Source organism: Peromyscus leucopus, chromosome 3 (genome assembly GCF_004664715.2).
Source record: "Peromyscus leucopus breed LL Stock chromosome 3, UCI_PerLeu_2.1, whole genome shotgun sequence".
Taxonomy (NCBI): Eukaryota; Metazoa; Chordata; class Mammalia; order Rodentia; family Cricetidae; genus Peromyscus; species Peromyscus leucopus.
The window spans coordinates 142,219,023-142,235,314 of NC_051065.1; the positions used below are offsets into that span (position 1 = coordinate 142,219,023).

At 43.0% G+C, this 16,292-nt stretch overlaps 1 protein-coding gene across 1 annotated transcript; it reads left to right on the forward strand.

Annotated features, from left to right (window-relative positions):
• Positions 1-1,926: 1,926 nt before the first annotated feature.
• Positions 1,927-15,678, forward strand: LOC114701463 (killer cell lectin-like receptor subfamily B member 1F). The gene is made up of 6 exons (XM_028881572.1): positions 1,927-1,975; positions 9,245-9,343; positions 9,979-10,050; positions 10,572-10,726; positions 11,083-11,198; positions 15,555-15,678. The coding sequence occupies exons 1-6, from the start codon at positions 1,927-1,929 to the stop codon at positions 15,676-15,678; spliced, it is 615 nt and encodes a 204-aa protein (XP_028737405.1).
• Positions 15,679-16,292: the final 614 nt, after the last annotated feature.

Here is a 16,292-nt window from a genome sequence, read left to right on the forward strand (position 1 = left end):
CCTGAGAAAAAGACCTCAACACCCACCCCCACAGTTGACAAACTTCCTCCAACAAGGCCACCACACCTACTCCAACAAGATGTGTGTCATCCAGCCTCATGATCTGGATCAAGGGCCTGTTGTCTTCCTGCCTCAAGATCCAGATCACAGGTGTGCCACTCCCTTTGAAGGCCATTTTCTTTCAAACCCCAATATCTCTCTCTGCAGTTTGGCTGATCAGATTCTCCACCTTCAGTACCTGTTCACTCCTTTTTTATACTGTTGGGGAGGGGCCCTGGAGAATCTTCAAAGTTTTTGTTCTCTCAGGCATGTGACTCTTTGTCCTCCTGAGGCTGTGGAGCCTCCCTTCCCTCCTGGAGGGAATGTTAATGTTTCAATTTGGAGAGGAAGCTTCAATTCAGGGGATAATTCCATGGGACAGTTGTGGTCCATAGTTGACACATTACATACAGGTAAGCACCACTGTCTCTTTCCATCTTAGGGAGACAGGCATAAACTAGGACTTGCCCAGCCACAGAGGGATGTGTCATTCAAATTAGGTACTGTAGGATTATAGACATCAAAGACTCCACTGACAACTGAAGGCTAGTCTGGCACCAGAGCCGATGCTCTTCAGTTAAATGCTGCTGCTGTTAAGGGTCTGGTGTCCCTCAGAGATGCACCATGACCATAGATAAATTTAATTGCAAGAGGGTTTCGGTTTTTTGGTTGTTGTTTGTTTGTTGGTTTGTTTGTTTGTTTGTTTTTTCCAATACAGGGTTTCTCTGTGTAGTTTTGGTGCTTGTCCTGCATCTCTCTCTCACAGAGATTCACCTGGCTCTGCCTCCCAAGTACTGGGATTAAAGATGTGCAGGTTTCATTTAGATACTGGCATCAGGCCCCTGGCACCAGAACTATACCTGAAAGTACTCCTAAGATGCCTCAACTTACCACATCAGCCCAGGTCTTATAAAAGCAAAAATCACAGAATTATAATTTTGGCATTGGTTAGCTCATATCCTGTCTTTTTATAAGTGTTGTGCCCAGATCGTGACCCCCAGAGAGACCACCAAAGACGAGCATGCTGGAATGCAAAAGCAAGGTTTCATTCTGGATATCCAAAAGCAATACAAGCCTAGGCAGGGACTTTGTCCAATACATCCAATGCAGTGGAGGCTGGAGGAAGTGCCCACCTATCTGCAAGCTCAGCTTTTAAAGGGAAAAATCACAAGGTTACATCATTTAGGGGTGCTAGTACGGGTACAATTCTGATTGGCTCTCTTCTAGGGACTTATAGAAATTACTTCTAAGGGAGTGGTTGCCCGCCACCATTTCTCATTGGCTGCCCTCAGGTAGGGGCATTTCTGTGGTCAGTTACCCTGGGAACCAGGGAGAGGACATTCCATAGTCCGGCAGGCATTACCTCGTGACTACCTTGTGACTCTGTACGTTTACACTTCCTGATTTCTGGAATCTGAACTGACTGGTTTCAGTAACTAATGGCCTATTTCCAAAAGGAGAAATCTTAGGCCTTAATTTTAGGGTGAAAGCATTTTGGTCTTATTTCTAAGATGGCTCATTTTGGTCTCACAGTAGTACAAAATAATTTGTAGTTGTAGTTCCAGGTGGGAGGAATCACTCTAGTCTGACTTTGTTATAAGATGGTTTCCAAGCCCAAGATAGAGGCAGGATGGTTTATCAAAGCCAGCTCCAAATGGATTCCTCTCTTCCAATAAAAAGTACCAGTGAGGTCACAGCTTTATCAATCTTCCAGCTTACTCAATATGACAAACCAAAAACCTGCACCAATTTCAGCTCCTCTGGCTCTCAGCTGACTTCAAAATCACTAATTTTTCAACTCACACAGCCTCAGCTCTTACTCATTTCTGTACATAGACACTCTCATCATTTATATAAGGTTTTGTCTAGGACTGTGACCCATCCACAATGGGCCTGGTCAGTAATGCTGTAAGGCCCAAAATACCAGATCATAAAGGTAAAGGCAGACAAGACCCCTGACAGGAAGCAGAGAGGAAAGAGACCATAGATTAAAGAGCAAGATGACAAACGTCTGGAGTCAGATGTTCTTGCACCTGATGACACTAATATTTAAAATATCTTTGCAAGAAAAGTAATAAAGACTGACCTTCCCAAAGTTAGGTAAAAACTTCACCAGGTTCATGTGACATTTTCTGCCCAGGCTTTAGCCAACTGTGATGATGTGGTGTCTTGCTTCACTTCTTCCTCTACAGGGCCTGCTGTTCTGGAATTGTAGCAGCAACCAATGATAGTGTGGGCTGCAAAGCAAGTCTGAATACTGGAGTTAGGAATCAGACACCAGGAATAATGTCTCCATTTATCTGTGTACAAACATCTTCAAATGTGCAGTCAACCATAAAACACAAACTATTTAGAGAGAAGAACCAAGACTTATATCTCTTCCTCTCCCACTATATAAATATGGCTTGCCCTGGGGATCCTGACTATGCAAATCCTGAACAAAATTGACCAGCAACTGTATCACACTGGATTGGAAACATTAATGTACCTACCTACCCCTCATCTAGGAACTTGTTAACATGCAGATCTGTATTGACTGGGTTTGATAATACTCTGAGGGGACAACTACATTGCTAGGGGAGCTTTCTATAGGAAACCTTTCTGGAAAATTCCTTCCTGAGGAAACAGACAGAGCTATTCACATCCACAGTATAAGGGTCAATTCCTAGGGTTCTTATGTTAGGTAGCTGGTTAGAAATGTGCATACTCAGACGTCATATAGGATAGCCACCTGCCTCAATAACCTGGAGACCCCACCTCTGTGTCCTTGCTAACGATCTCATTTTGAAGAAGGAGGAAGTTCCACCATTTCCACCCCTGAGAATTTGAACTGTCCTGGTCAGCAGTTGAAGATAGGCTTTGATTAAAACAGCAGAAGTCTGAGGCTAGATTGGGATAAAGAGTAAGATTGCTGTCAGAAAACCACAATAGAAGCCATAACAAACCATAACCAAAGCCCTGAGTACTCCTTCCCTTCATGAGCTTATGAAGAATTCATATATGAAACACTTCCTTGAGACACTAGGGACTCACTGAAAGGCTCTTGCTTCTCTGCAGAATGACTGTGAAACCGGGTCAGTTACTTATCTCCACTCTGTTCCCACATGCAGAGCTCCATCTTGGGGTAAAGCTCCTCTCCCTGTCAACACCACTGGTGGGTTTGTTGTACCCAAAGTCTGGTGTTTCCAAAGACCACCAAGAGACTGATCCAAATGTAAAAGCAAAGAGTCTTTAATTCATGAGTTTAAACCTGGCCCCCTCGTCCATACATTGCAGCGGTGGAGTGGGAGAGACCCCAAGCAGCAACAGGACAGGATTTTTACAGTGGTTAGGGTCAGAGGTCTGGGGGAATTCCAGCTCTATATAGTTACAGGCTCAGGATTGGTGCTTACTTCAGGCTGGAGACTCTTGGTTTGAACTGATTGGAGAGTTGCAGCTGCAAGGAAACTGCCTTATCCTCTAGCAGTTTATGTCATCGCATCTATATCACCAGGAGACCCATTTCCTGTGATAGTTAGACATCCCATTTGTTATGCGCAGGGAACTTGCTCCACTGACAGCTATGGTATATAATCTATCATATCCTTTAGGTTATGGCAAGAAATGTCTAGCTTTTTATGCGGCTCTTTATTGTCTGCGTCTAGGGGCAGCATATCCTCCGATGAGTTTCCCAGGCCCAAGGGCAGAGGGGCAGCGCACCCTCTGGTGGGCTTCCCAGGGCCTGCTGCCCCCAGTTGACACTTCTCTAAGATGGCTGCAATCCTGTCATCCTCTCAGGCTGAGGAGTCAAGGGGTCATTGCATCTTATTCTCCTTGGGGGTTTACCACTGATGGCTGCATTGTACTTGCTTTGAAATGTGTGAAGAGCATTTTTTTCATTGTTGTTATTTGTTTGTTTTTTGAAACACGGTTTCTCTGTGTAGCCCTGGCTGTCCTGGAATTTACTCTCTAGACCAGATTGGCCTTAAACTCATTGATCCACCTAAGGTTTGTGCCACCACATCCAGTTTTAGACCATTTTTAACTTCACTTGGTCTGATATATGCAAAGGTGGTCAGAGGGATTGACATGATGGAATGGGGAGAAGTGAGAGATGTTTGCCATGCCTGTTGTGGCCAAGCTATTGTAGAAGACAGTAGAGCCTATTACTAAAGGTGCAAAGAAGCAAATGGATTATTGGATATTCAATCAGTCAATGACTGACTCAATGAGTGAGTCAATGATAAAGAGCACCGAATGATCCAGCAGTCTGGCACTGGGTACACATCTGAAGCAGGAAAATGCAGGATCCATGGTCATTGCAACAGGATTCACAGCAGTCTAAAGGCAGCAGCAGCAAGCTTGCTTCCCCCAGGAACACAGTGAATGTTGTGTGCATAGATCACATTCTTCAGCATTAAGAAAGAATGACCAGTTAGGTTTCATTGCCCACATGCTGTCCATGCTGAGGAAGACTTGAAACTCCAGAGCTACCTGAACCACTGCCATGCCCATCCCCTCCCCCAGGAGCAGAAGAACAGAGATGCTGGGGTCCTTCTAGTGGCATGCATCACCTCAGCATCACCTTTGGCTTTAGCAAAGTAGGCAGGAGACCATACCCCTCTGAGACAAATCAGAGTTTCTACCCCAAACTGCTGTGGATATCGCTCTGTATAAACAAAACACTGATTGGCCAGTAGCCAGGCAGGAAGTATAGGTGGGACTAGCAGAGAGGAGAGAGGACAAGGAGAGGAAGACAGAGGAAGGAGACACCAGCTGCCCTTCAGGGAACATCATGTAGCGGTAACAGGTAAAGCCATGGAATATGTGGCAACATATAGATTAACAGAAATGGACTGAGTATAAGAGTAAGAGCTAGACAATGGTAGGCCTGAGCTAATGGTCTAGCAGTTTAAGTAACATAAGCGTCTGAGTGATTATTTTATGCGTGGGTTGTGGGACTGCGGGGGCTTGGTGGGACCTGGAGAAAAGCTCTCCAGCAACACCAAACTCAGCCCTGACAGATGAGAACTGGGCCAGTGAGCAGAGAAGCGTAATGAGAGGATGGCTTCCCACCCCACTCTCTCTCACACACACACACCCTGCATGTGGACTCTGGGTGTGCTACAGGAATCTGGAGGAACAAGAGATCCATAAGGGCCTGTGGGGACTTCTCAGCATAAGGGTCATAGAAAAGACGAGAGGTGTTGGGAGTGCCTGTGTCCTGGTGTCTTGAAAAGGGCTCATGAGAGGGAGGAGAAGAGGGAGGGGGAAGGAGGAGGGGATGAACCAGGTACAATAATAGTGAAACCAGGTCATTATGCTAAGTGAAGCAAGAGAGGATAAATTTATGGACCCTATTCAGGATGTGGGGTAGGTGAGAAGTGTCCTATGTAGGAGGTGGAGCAGGTGGTGTGGGCCCTTTGTGGGATGTGGGGCAGTCAGTGGGTGGTAAGCAAGCTTCCCTTCAGCTGGACCTTTCCTGTAGCCCCACAGTGCTCTGAAACCTGAAGCTGATGCAAAGAGCATCAAGGACCTGTACCCCACAGGACAAGGATGGTGCAGACAAGACAGGGAAGTAGATCAGTATGTGTTTGTCAAATTATATGACCCCTAGGAATGTTCTTAGTTTCAATCTGAACTCAAAGTTAGTTAATTGAAAAGAATTTAATTTTCTTTATTTTTCTTGTTTACATTTTTGTTTTTACATCCCAACCAAAGTGTCCTATCCCCCCCACCTCTTCCCAACTCCTCCCTCACTTCCCCTGTACACCTCCATCCACTCTTCCTCCACTGATTCTCTTCAGATATAGGAAGGCCTCTCAAGGAGGTCAACCAGCCAAGGTATATTAGTTGCAGCGAGACTAGGTACCTCATCTTCTATTGAGGCTGGATGAGGCAATCCAGTAGGAGGAATGGGTCCTAGAAGCATGTAATCGAATAAGAGACAGCCCCTGCTCTCACTGTGAGGTGTCTCACATGAAGACTATGTTAAACAAATGCAGCATCTATGCAGAGGGCCTGGGTCAGTCCCATGCAGGCTCCCTGGTTGTCGGGTCAGTCTCTGAGCTCCTGTGAGCCCAGGTTAGTTGGGTTTTCTTGTGGTATCTTTGACCCCACTGGCTCATGCAACCATTCCACCCACCTCTTCCTAGGATTCTCTGTGCTCCACCTAAGGTTTGCCTGTGGGTCTCTGCATCTGTTTCTATCAGTTGCAAGGTGAAGTCTCACTGAGGACAGTTGAGGTAGGCATCGGTCTATGAGTTTAGCAGATTACCATTAGGAATCATTTCACTGGCTTTTGTTGCCAGCCATTTTTGGTGTTTGGTTCTATTCTAGGCCTCTGGGGTATCCTGCCTCTGGGTCTTGGTCCTCAAGGGTAAGCTCCCTCTCAAGGTATGGGTCTCCATCTGGGCCAGTCATTATTTGGTCACTCCTACAATTTATGTGCCATCTTTACTCCAGCACATCTTGTAGGCAAGACAAACTGTAGGGTGAAGGGTTTGTGGCTGAGTTGGTGTGATAATCCCTCACTGGAAGTCTTGCATGGTCAGTTAAATCCCCCATTGCTAGGAGTCTTAGTTAGGGTCACCCTTACAAATCCCTAGAAGTTTTCATTGCTGTACGTTTCTAGCTCATCCCAGAGATGCCCCAAGATTACTGTTCTCTCCCAGTATTCTCTCACTCCATCCCCTGTGGGGCCTTTACCCACCAACCCCACAGCTTCCCAGAGTTTTCTTGAGTGTGAGCAGCAGGAAATATTAATAGAAGGATTTATTGCAGAGAATCTTGTGGAGATAAACAGATAAAAAATAAAGGATAGCCTCGAGAGGGCCTGGAACCTTTTCTAATGGGCCCCGACTGTCTCTGCCCCAGAGTTTTTATAGAGACGCCAAGGGGTGGAGCAAAAGACCTCCTCCCCCAGCACAGCCAAGTGCAGACCATCTCAGACACCTGCACTCAGGCCCGTGGTCCTAATCATCCCTATTCGGACCTGCTGGGTAAAGCCATGAGGAACCCGAGAAGGGGCTCCCTCCACCCCCCAACCTGATCCCTCCTATTCCCATCTCCATTCCCATTTCCAGGCCCCTCTGCCCATCCAGTGACAATGTCCATTCTATTTTCCTTTCACAGTGTGATTCTTGCCTCTGCCCCCCACCCCTTGAGTACTCCTTGTTATTTAGATTCTCTGGGTCTGTGGGTTGTTATTGAGAGCTGCTGATAGCGAAAGGCCATGGGAGTATACTGCAGGTGACAATTAGTGCTCAGAGGGCCAACTTATCAGATGTAGAAGAGTCACCTCTCAGCCTTAGGGGATGGGTGTTGGTCAAAGTAGTGACTCATATGGTCCAAGTACTGAGAATAACTGCTGAGTTCTCATCCTCAAAGCCAACATCAATGTCACCAACACCCTGAGACCTCATTACACTTCTCTGTCTCTGCTGGTGTTATAGCTCTCAGCCCCAGGCCTGAGATCCTTGTCCATGAAGACTGCATAGCTCATCACTCTTCCCAGGATGACCTGCATTTCTGTACACAGACATGTTCATGCATATGCAGGCAAAATACCCACACATATAAAATAAAATAGAATAATCGTTTTTAATTGTCCTCTGTAAAGGTACAATTATGAGGCTACCGCAGTTGATTTCAGAATGGAACTGTTAGAAACTAAATGAGAGCAAAAGGGAGGTTTTAATTAGAGATGTAAGAGCCAGCTAATGTTTCTCCATATTATTTCTATAAGCAAAATTCTCAGTTTTCCAAAGGAAATCCACACTTTTTTAAATTGTCTTGGAGAAATAATTTGACAGCGCCATGTTTCTTGATCACATTTTAAAAATTAACACATTTCACTATCTAATAAACATAAGACATTCATTATGTAGTAGTTGATACGGTTAGCAAGGAAAGAAAAGATTTCATTCATGGTGTTTAGACAGCATAGTATGGTTGACACAGTGTATGTCATGTAATGTAGGGAGCATGGAGGTCCTTGTGCTCAGGGATAAGCACTACAGGAACCAGGGATGTTAAACACACAGGGTTATTGCTTCAAAAGGAAGGGATGCATAACCTGTTATCCATCCAGAAGGCTGGGAGTGGACATGGTTAATAGCCTGGTGACCTTTGCATCATCTGCGTGGCCAAGACAACACTACATTCTCTCCCAGACCCTTAACACAGGCTTGTCAAACTCTAGAACCTATCTTTACAGAAGGTCCCCCATGCACTTTACAAGAGGTTTGATGTAGTTACATCTTAAGCCTTATTTTCCACATGGGATTAAATTAACTATCACAAAGTGGATTTCCACCATATTGTGCTGTGCTTAAAGATACCTAAAATAAACCACTCAAGGTCAGACTCCCAAAGTTTGAACCAACACCAGCTACTTAGTCATGTTAAATTAAACTTCCTTCTTGCCTCCAACGGATCATAACACTAGAGACTGTGGTGGTCACAGAGACTCTACAAATGTTACACCACAGAATGCCCCATATCTGCTACAGACATAGTGCATGTCATGCTATGTGACAATACCCCAACATTTGCAATTTCATTTACTGTAGTTTCTATTGCTTGCATTATGCAGTGGTATTAAATTACTAACTGGGAAATTCTAGAAATAAGTAGCTCAGTGTTTTAAATTGGACACAGCCCTGAGGAGCAATGATGAGATCTCACGACATCTAAGACATGATACACTAGTGACCAGTGCTTGTGCCCTGTTTATATACACTCCCTGGGTGATGGCCACAAACGCAAAAGTAGTGATATAGGGAGAGCCCAGTTATGCAGGAGAGAAGCCATAATGCTTTCCTTTAAATAAAAGGTGATACTACAAAGTACTCCACTAAACAGAAAAAAATTGTTTTTACTGTTGCATATCAAATTGTGAAAATTATAGCCACCAGGTATAGTATGAGCTTAGTTAAGATAGAAAGCTCTGTCTGTCTCTCTGTCTCTCTTTCTGTGCATGTGTATATGTATATGTATGTGTATGTCTGTGTGTGTGTGTGTGTCTGTGTGTGTGTGTGTGTGTGTGTGTGTAAAACAGTGCACACATAGTGTAGCATTATCTCCAGTTTCAGTCAATCCACTAAGAGTGCTGGAAAGAGTCCATGTAGTTGATGGAGGTCTTATACAGTGAAAAAAACACCTCAGACTTTTATCCAAATTGTACTCAAGTGGATTTTACAAGTGTATTCTTTGCACTTCCAAGATGCCTGTCGGTGCCCACGCTGGCATCGGTTGGCTCTGAAACTTGGCTGTGCTGGGCTGATCCTTCTTGTTTTGAGCCTGGCTGGATTTGGTGTCTCAGGTAAGTGAGGGAAGAGCTTTAGCTTCATTATTTCCATATAAACATTAGTCCTCTTCACAGCACCTGGCCACCTTGAGCCTACGGGGAGGTTGGTGACATTGAATGTTACAGGACAACATGTCTTGTCCACTACAGAAACTTCACAGTTCTTCCTTGCTCTTCATTTTTCTGAGAACCATTTTGAGATATGTCATATGTGCATCTAGAACTATAAAAAATCCAAGTCAAATTGTGACAAAAGATGGCAATAACAAAGAAAACTAAAAGACCTCCATACTTAGCTTACTATGTGCCTGCTAAACCTTTTTTTTTTTTTTTTTTTTTTTTTTTTTTTAAGGTGGGTGTGATTGAAGATAAGCAGCTCAGGTGTGACTGTGAGCAATCTGAGAGTTTCAGCACAGATTGACTTTTCAATCAGATCATATGCAACCTCAGAGCTGTTTGAATCCATGTTTGTGCTTTTCTTGTTCATATATCTCCACACTTGTCCCTTTATTCAGTTCGCTAATATTTTAACCTCAGTTCTGATATTCAGGTTTGTTGAAATAACTTGATTTCCTGAAGTGGGAAAGAGAACACCCATTCCAACATTTCTTTAAGCATTTAATCCTCTCTGTGTGTTTCTTATTTACTAGTGGGATTTCTAGTGCAAATACTACCAATAGAAAAATGTGCAGCTGCTCAAGAGAACATGACTGAAGCAACAGGTAATTGTGTGGCTTGAATTTCCTGAGAATAAGAGGTAGTTTTGGACAGAAAACATTAGTTACCTAATTCAAGTGCACAACAGCCTTCCATGAGACACTATATCAATATGGTATTGTCTGAGAAGACAGCCATGAAAACGTTAAGAGCTTGCAGGGAGTTATACAGTTTGTAATTGTTGGTTCTGTGCACCACATTGAAGCTGGATGACCTTGACATCTATGATCTTAGACACCTGGCCATGCTGTCTCGGGCTGCTGATGGACACAATCCCTAATAGGCAGATAGCAAAGTTGAGTATTTTAATGAATATTCATTATTGTGCACTTGAACAGCAAAGTTTACTTTGTCTGAAGTTAATTAATAGAGACTAAACATAAAATAATCCTTTGTCATTAATTATTATTCCTTGACAGCATTAACCTTGTTCCAGCATGCACTAATGAAGCAACTGCTGTGTGGGGTTGATTGTGGTACATCAGGAACAGGGCAGAAATAGACCATGTGTTCTTTCTTACTCTAGAGAGATCAGTCATACTAACATGCCCGAGAGATTGGCATCCATACTGGGATAAATGCCTATTTATTTCTCAAACTTCCGGACCATGGGCTGAATGTCTTGCTGACTGCTCTGTAAAAGAAGCCACGTTGCTGTTCATTGAATATGAAGAAGAATTGGTAAATTGTTGAATAAAATTGCTCAGTTAAATCATAACACTTTCTTGAAGCTATGTCAACATCTCTGGACTTTAACCAATTGTCTATGCTGAAGAAGTGGAGACTTGGATTTTAGGCAGCTCACAATCTGGGAGACTAATTGAACTTATGATTTAATAACTGAATAGAGTGGGATGACTCAATTATATACACATGAATATATAGAGAGCAATTTCACAAAATATGGAGGGTTATGCTGGTGGGGAGCTAGGAGGCACTTCAAACAGGAGTAGGAGTGTTTTAGAAGATTAGCAGAAGAATATAAATAATGAATAAACAGATTTTAGTTTAAATTTCTCACTCTGTTTTGATTATAGAGATTCATTCGGGAGTTCTCAGAAAAAATAGGACAGACTTTCTATATTGGACTGAATTATGTACCAGAAAAGAAGATCTGGAAGTGGATAAATGGCTCTATTTTAAATCCTCATCTGTAAGTATTAAATGAGCTCATTTGAATATTCAATTTACATCCATTTCACTGAAAATTTAATTTTGTAACTTTGATTTAGTTTATAAATTCTTGAGAGGGTCAGATAGGCTGAAAAGACAATTATTTTTCATGTACATGTGTACATCAGTCCTATATAGTTGTCTGTGTATATATGTGTGTGTGTTTATTTACAACTGAGGTTTTTTTGTCTTGTTTTGTTTTGTTTTGCAAGATAGGATTTCTCTGTGAAACAGTCCTGGCTGTCCTGAAACTTACTCTGTAGACCAGGCTGGACTCAAACTCATAGAAATCCACCTACCTCTGCCTCCCGAGTACTAGGATTAAGGGCATGCACCACAACTGCCCGGCTTACAGCTGAGTTTTTAGGAACAAGAAATATATTATCCTCTTAGACTTAGAAAGAAAGTATTTTTAAATGTCTGTCTATAATACATAGATTTTCTTTTTATCTTTCTTTCCCCCATATACATACTTACAGAATTTCTTTCAAAAATATCTTTATTTTATTTTGTATGTGTGTGTCTGAGTGTATAGATGTGTACCATGTGCATGCAGGAGCTCACATACTTCAGAGGAGGGCATCAGATCCCCTGGAACTGGAGTTGCAGATGGTTGTGAGCTGCCCTGTGGGTGCTGGAATTTGAATCTGGGTCCTCTGCAAGAGCAGTAAGCACTCTTAACCACTAAGCCATCTCTGCAGTCTCTACACAGAAATTCTCTAAAAAAAATTTTTTTTATTCATTTTACATACCAACCACAGTTCCCCCTCCCCCTGTCTTTCACTACCCCCTCCCCTAGCCCACCCTTCTTCCATCTATTCCTCCAAAAAGGTAAGGCCTCCAATAGTGAGTCAGCAAAGCCTGGTACATTAACTTGAGGCAGGACCAAACCACCCCCCCACCTTCCCACCCCCCCTACCCCCCGACACACACACACACACACACAAACACACACACACACCCCAAGGCTGAGGAAGGCATCCCACCATAGGAAATGGGCTCTAAAAAACTAGCTCATGTACCAGAGAGAGATCCTGGTCCCACTGCCAGGATCCCCTCAAACAGACCAAGCAACACAACTGTCTCCCACATCAGAGGAGCCATATGCAGGTTCCACAGCTGTTAGCTTAGAGTTTGTGAGTTCCCAGGAGCTTGGTTAAGTTGGTTCTGTAGATTTCCTCATCATGACCCCCCCCCCTTGCTCATATATTCCCTCCTCCCTCTCTTCGACTGGACTCGGGCTTGGCCTGGTGCTTGGCTGTGGGTCTCTGCATCTGCTTCCATCAGTTACTGGATGAAGGCTCTGTGATGACACTTAGGGTAGTCACCAATCTGATCACAGAGGAAATCTAGTTCAGGCACTCTCTCTGCTGCTGCTAGTGGTCTTAGCTGGGGTCATCCTTGTGGATTCCTGGAAATTTCCCTAGCACTAGGTTTCTCCCTATCCCCATAAGGACTCACTCCATCAAGATATCTCTTTCATTGCTCTCCCACTCAGTCCTTCCCCCAGCTAGGCCCTTCTGTTCCCTCATGTTCTCATCCCCCACCCTCTCCTTTTTCCAGCTCCCCCTCTGTCCCCAGTTTACCTAGGAGATTTCATCTATTTTCCCTTATCAGTGTAATCCATGCATCACTCTGAGGGTCCTCCTTGTTACCTAGCTTCTCTGGAGCTATGGGCTGTAGCCTGGTTATCCTTTGCTTTATATCTAGTATTCACTAATGAGTGAGTGCATATGGTATTTGTCTTTCTGAGTCTGGGTTACCTCACTCAAAATAATTTTTTTTCTAGTGCCATCCATTTACCTGCAAATTTCATGTTATTTTTTTTTTTTACAGCTGAGTAATACTCCATTGTATAAATGTACCACATTTTCTTATCCATTCTTTGGTGGAGGGGCATGTAGATTGTTTCCAGGTTCTGGCTATTACTGATAATGCTGCTATGGCCATAGTTGAGCAAGTGTCTTATGCTATCATTAAGCAGTACTTTTGGAATTGTGGCAGCAAAGTTGCACCATAGTGTGTCCTAAAATTAATTTCTCTTGGCAGAATCAGAATAGACATTGCCATTTTAAAATATTTTCATACATAACAAAGTTTGATTTTTTAGTGTGTGTGTGTGTGTGTGTTGATTTCAGTTTTCATGTGTATGTATCCTAATTGTGCTCTGAAATAAAATGCTTACTTAATTTTGATAGTAAAAATATGATAAGTGAAGAAATATATGTAAGGTGGGAGATTAAGCTCAGGTGATCTGCCATTTTACTCTTTAGATAAAACAATATTCTGATTAGATGGAAGTAGCCAGGTAAATTTGGAGTCCATCATGCTACAATACAAACAGAGTCAGTTAAAACGTGCTTTTGTTTTTACTGGACTGAGAAAATGACTCAGGCTAAAACCTCTAGTTGTGCAAGTCTCACAGTTTGAGTTCAGTCCACAGAACCCACATAAAAAGCCAGACACAGAAGTACACATCTGTATCACAGATGGAAGGTGGAGACAGGAGAATCACCCAGAAGCACCTGGGCCAGTGAGCCTGGAGTACACAGCACAGTGGTAGAAACAAGGTAGAAAGGGAGGCTCTCACCAAAAATATTGTCCTCTGACCTCTACGTTTGCTTTCTCTTCATTCTATCCTTCCTCTTTCTCTTCTTGTAGCATGAATCTTAAAAGTTCTTATTAATAAAATCAAACCTGAGGCCAGTTATTGGGGTAAATACTGGAAGATCAGAGAGACAGAACGAGCCACAGCTAACTTCACCTGGCCAACTTCTCAGCTGATCTTGTGTCCTCAGACTGGAAGCCTCTGTGTCCTCATCCGGAATGAATCTCAGCTGAACTGCAGCTAGAAAGCCTGAAAGCTTAACCAGCCAAATGCTTCTAGTTCCTGGTCTTCACGCCTTATATACCTTTCTGCTATCTGCCATTACTCCCTGGGATTAAAGGCGTGAGTCACCATGCTTGTTGGCTGTATCCTTGAACACATGGATTTCTGTCTCTGGAATGCTAGGATTAGAGGCGTGTGCTACCATTGCCTATCCTAAGTATCTAGTGGCTGTTCTGTTCTCTGACTCCAGATAAGTTTATTAGGGTACACAATATTTTGGGGAACACAATATCACCACATCTTCCCTCCCCCATTCTCTCTCACACATATATAAAGTAAGTATTTATTTTAACTCCCTGATTTTCAGGTAAGGAAATTGTAAAAATTTTGCAAGCAGGATTTGGGGGAATTAAGTAAGATAATGTTAGAGCCCTCACCAGAAGCCTGGCTGGGGAAGCCCTGGGAATCCATCATAAGGCTTTTTAAAAAAGAAGTCATTAATTTGACCAGATTGCCTTAAAAAGGGGGGGGGATCTTGAAGATTGAAGAAAGAAGCTAAAGGATGGAAAAATAAAATATAGGGATATTTACAGAAGCCCAGTTGAGGGAAGTTCGTAGTTTGATTAGCATGCTGGACACTGGAGTTAGCTGTGACAGTAGAATTAGCTGTTCAGGCCCAAGGGGCTCCTTGAAGAAATGAAGATAAGAAAAGAGACAGCTGTGAGGGAGCCCTGCCTATTGCCTAATGTGTGGCATCCTTTGCTAGAGACAAGGTTAGTCTTGAACTCACCCTTCCTTGTAATCACCCAGAAGCTGCCTGTGTTAGTGCTTGACTTCTGTCTCATTTCCACCAGCAGTGATCCGTAAGAAACCTGGGTGTGGGACTAGTGTTGCAACAAAGCAAAAACTCATCAGCCTCTAGGGTGAGAAGAGAAGAAACGTTTCTTTTCCACAGGACTTGAGGTTCTTTACTTCTCTGCATCTAATTCTGTAGACCCACTGTGTTCACTCTGTATGTTGAATGCATTTATTGAGCACCTACTGTGTGTAACTGTTGTCATACATTCCTGCATATCTCAGTGCCTTCCTTAAACATTAGCTGGTTATACCCTATGTATATAAGGAAACTGAAGCTCAGCAAAATGAAGATGTTTTCCACATGATCACATTATATGTTGGTAGTAGAACATGGAGGTTTCCTCTCCCATCCCACACCTTCTCCTTTTTGTATGTCATTATGAAGATTCTTGCTGGAAGAATTCTTCTCCAGTGAGGATGAAACTGAAAGCTCTAGAGGTCTCTATCAGCTGTATCTCTAATATATATATATATATATATATATATATATATATATATATATGCATTTATAATGTTACTGTGTGTTTACTATGCCTGAACACTATGTAATCTACAGCATACTTTAAAGTGCAATGAAAAATAAGTGGCTGATGTGCTAATTTTTAAATAAATCCTAAACACTACAAGCAGCTATTCTTTGCTCTTTAGATTACAAATCACTCTCAAGGATGAAGAAAAGAGCTGCGCCCTCATCTCAAAGACTAAAGTGTTTTCTGACATCTGTTCTACAGACAACCATTTTGTCTGCCAAAAGAAGTTGAAACATGTCTGAAAACCCATGTTCTGATTGCAAATCTCATCTCTATTACCATCCTCACCAGATTGCTGCACTCAATCTGTCAATCCTGTTGGCCCTCCCAGTGCAGTTAATAGCACAAAGCATAGACTATAAAAGCACTGTGATTCTTGCAGATGCTCCCTTCCAGTTTCTTTATTCTGTAAAAGTACATGTACACAGACACAGATGTGCCATTCTGAGACGAGTTCTATACTACTAAGCCCAGGCCAGCAGGGGGCACTATAGACCTTGTGTGGCTTTTGCTGATCTCTGTGCATGAGGTCATCTTCAGACAACCAGAGAAAATTATTTGCAAAGTCCTCATCTCTACCCTCCACCCCAAGCTATCTAAAATCTAGGCTTTAGAACCTTGATTAAAGTCTTTGCTATTGATACTGACACCAGAGGCCCAGAGTTTAGGAGCTTGGGGAAGGAAGAATTTGTTTTGATTGACACCTCCAAATTAACCAGTTAGCAATTGACTAATGTTGTGATCATGAGAGTGACTCTAGTTAAACTGAGCTCTTTCCATGTGATGCCTCCCACCCTGCTGTGATCCACCAGCACCCCCTGGACAGATGCTGAAACATCTGCACGGGACTTGCCAG

Bases quoted from the DNA above. Each gene is read 5' to 3' on its own strand.
- LOC114701463 (XM_028881572.1), top strand. From the start codon at position 1,927: ATGGGCCTGGTCAGTAATGCTGTAAGGCCCAAAATACCAGATCATAAA. The intron at 1,976-9,244 runs GTAAAGGCAGAC...TGCACTTCCAAG, and splicing joins CAAAATACCAGATCATAAAG to ATGCCTGTCGGTGCCCACGC. The intron at 9,344-9,978 runs GTAAGTGAGGGA...CTTATTTACTAG, and splicing joins GGCTGGATTTGGTGTCTCAG to TGGGATTTCTAGTGCAAATA.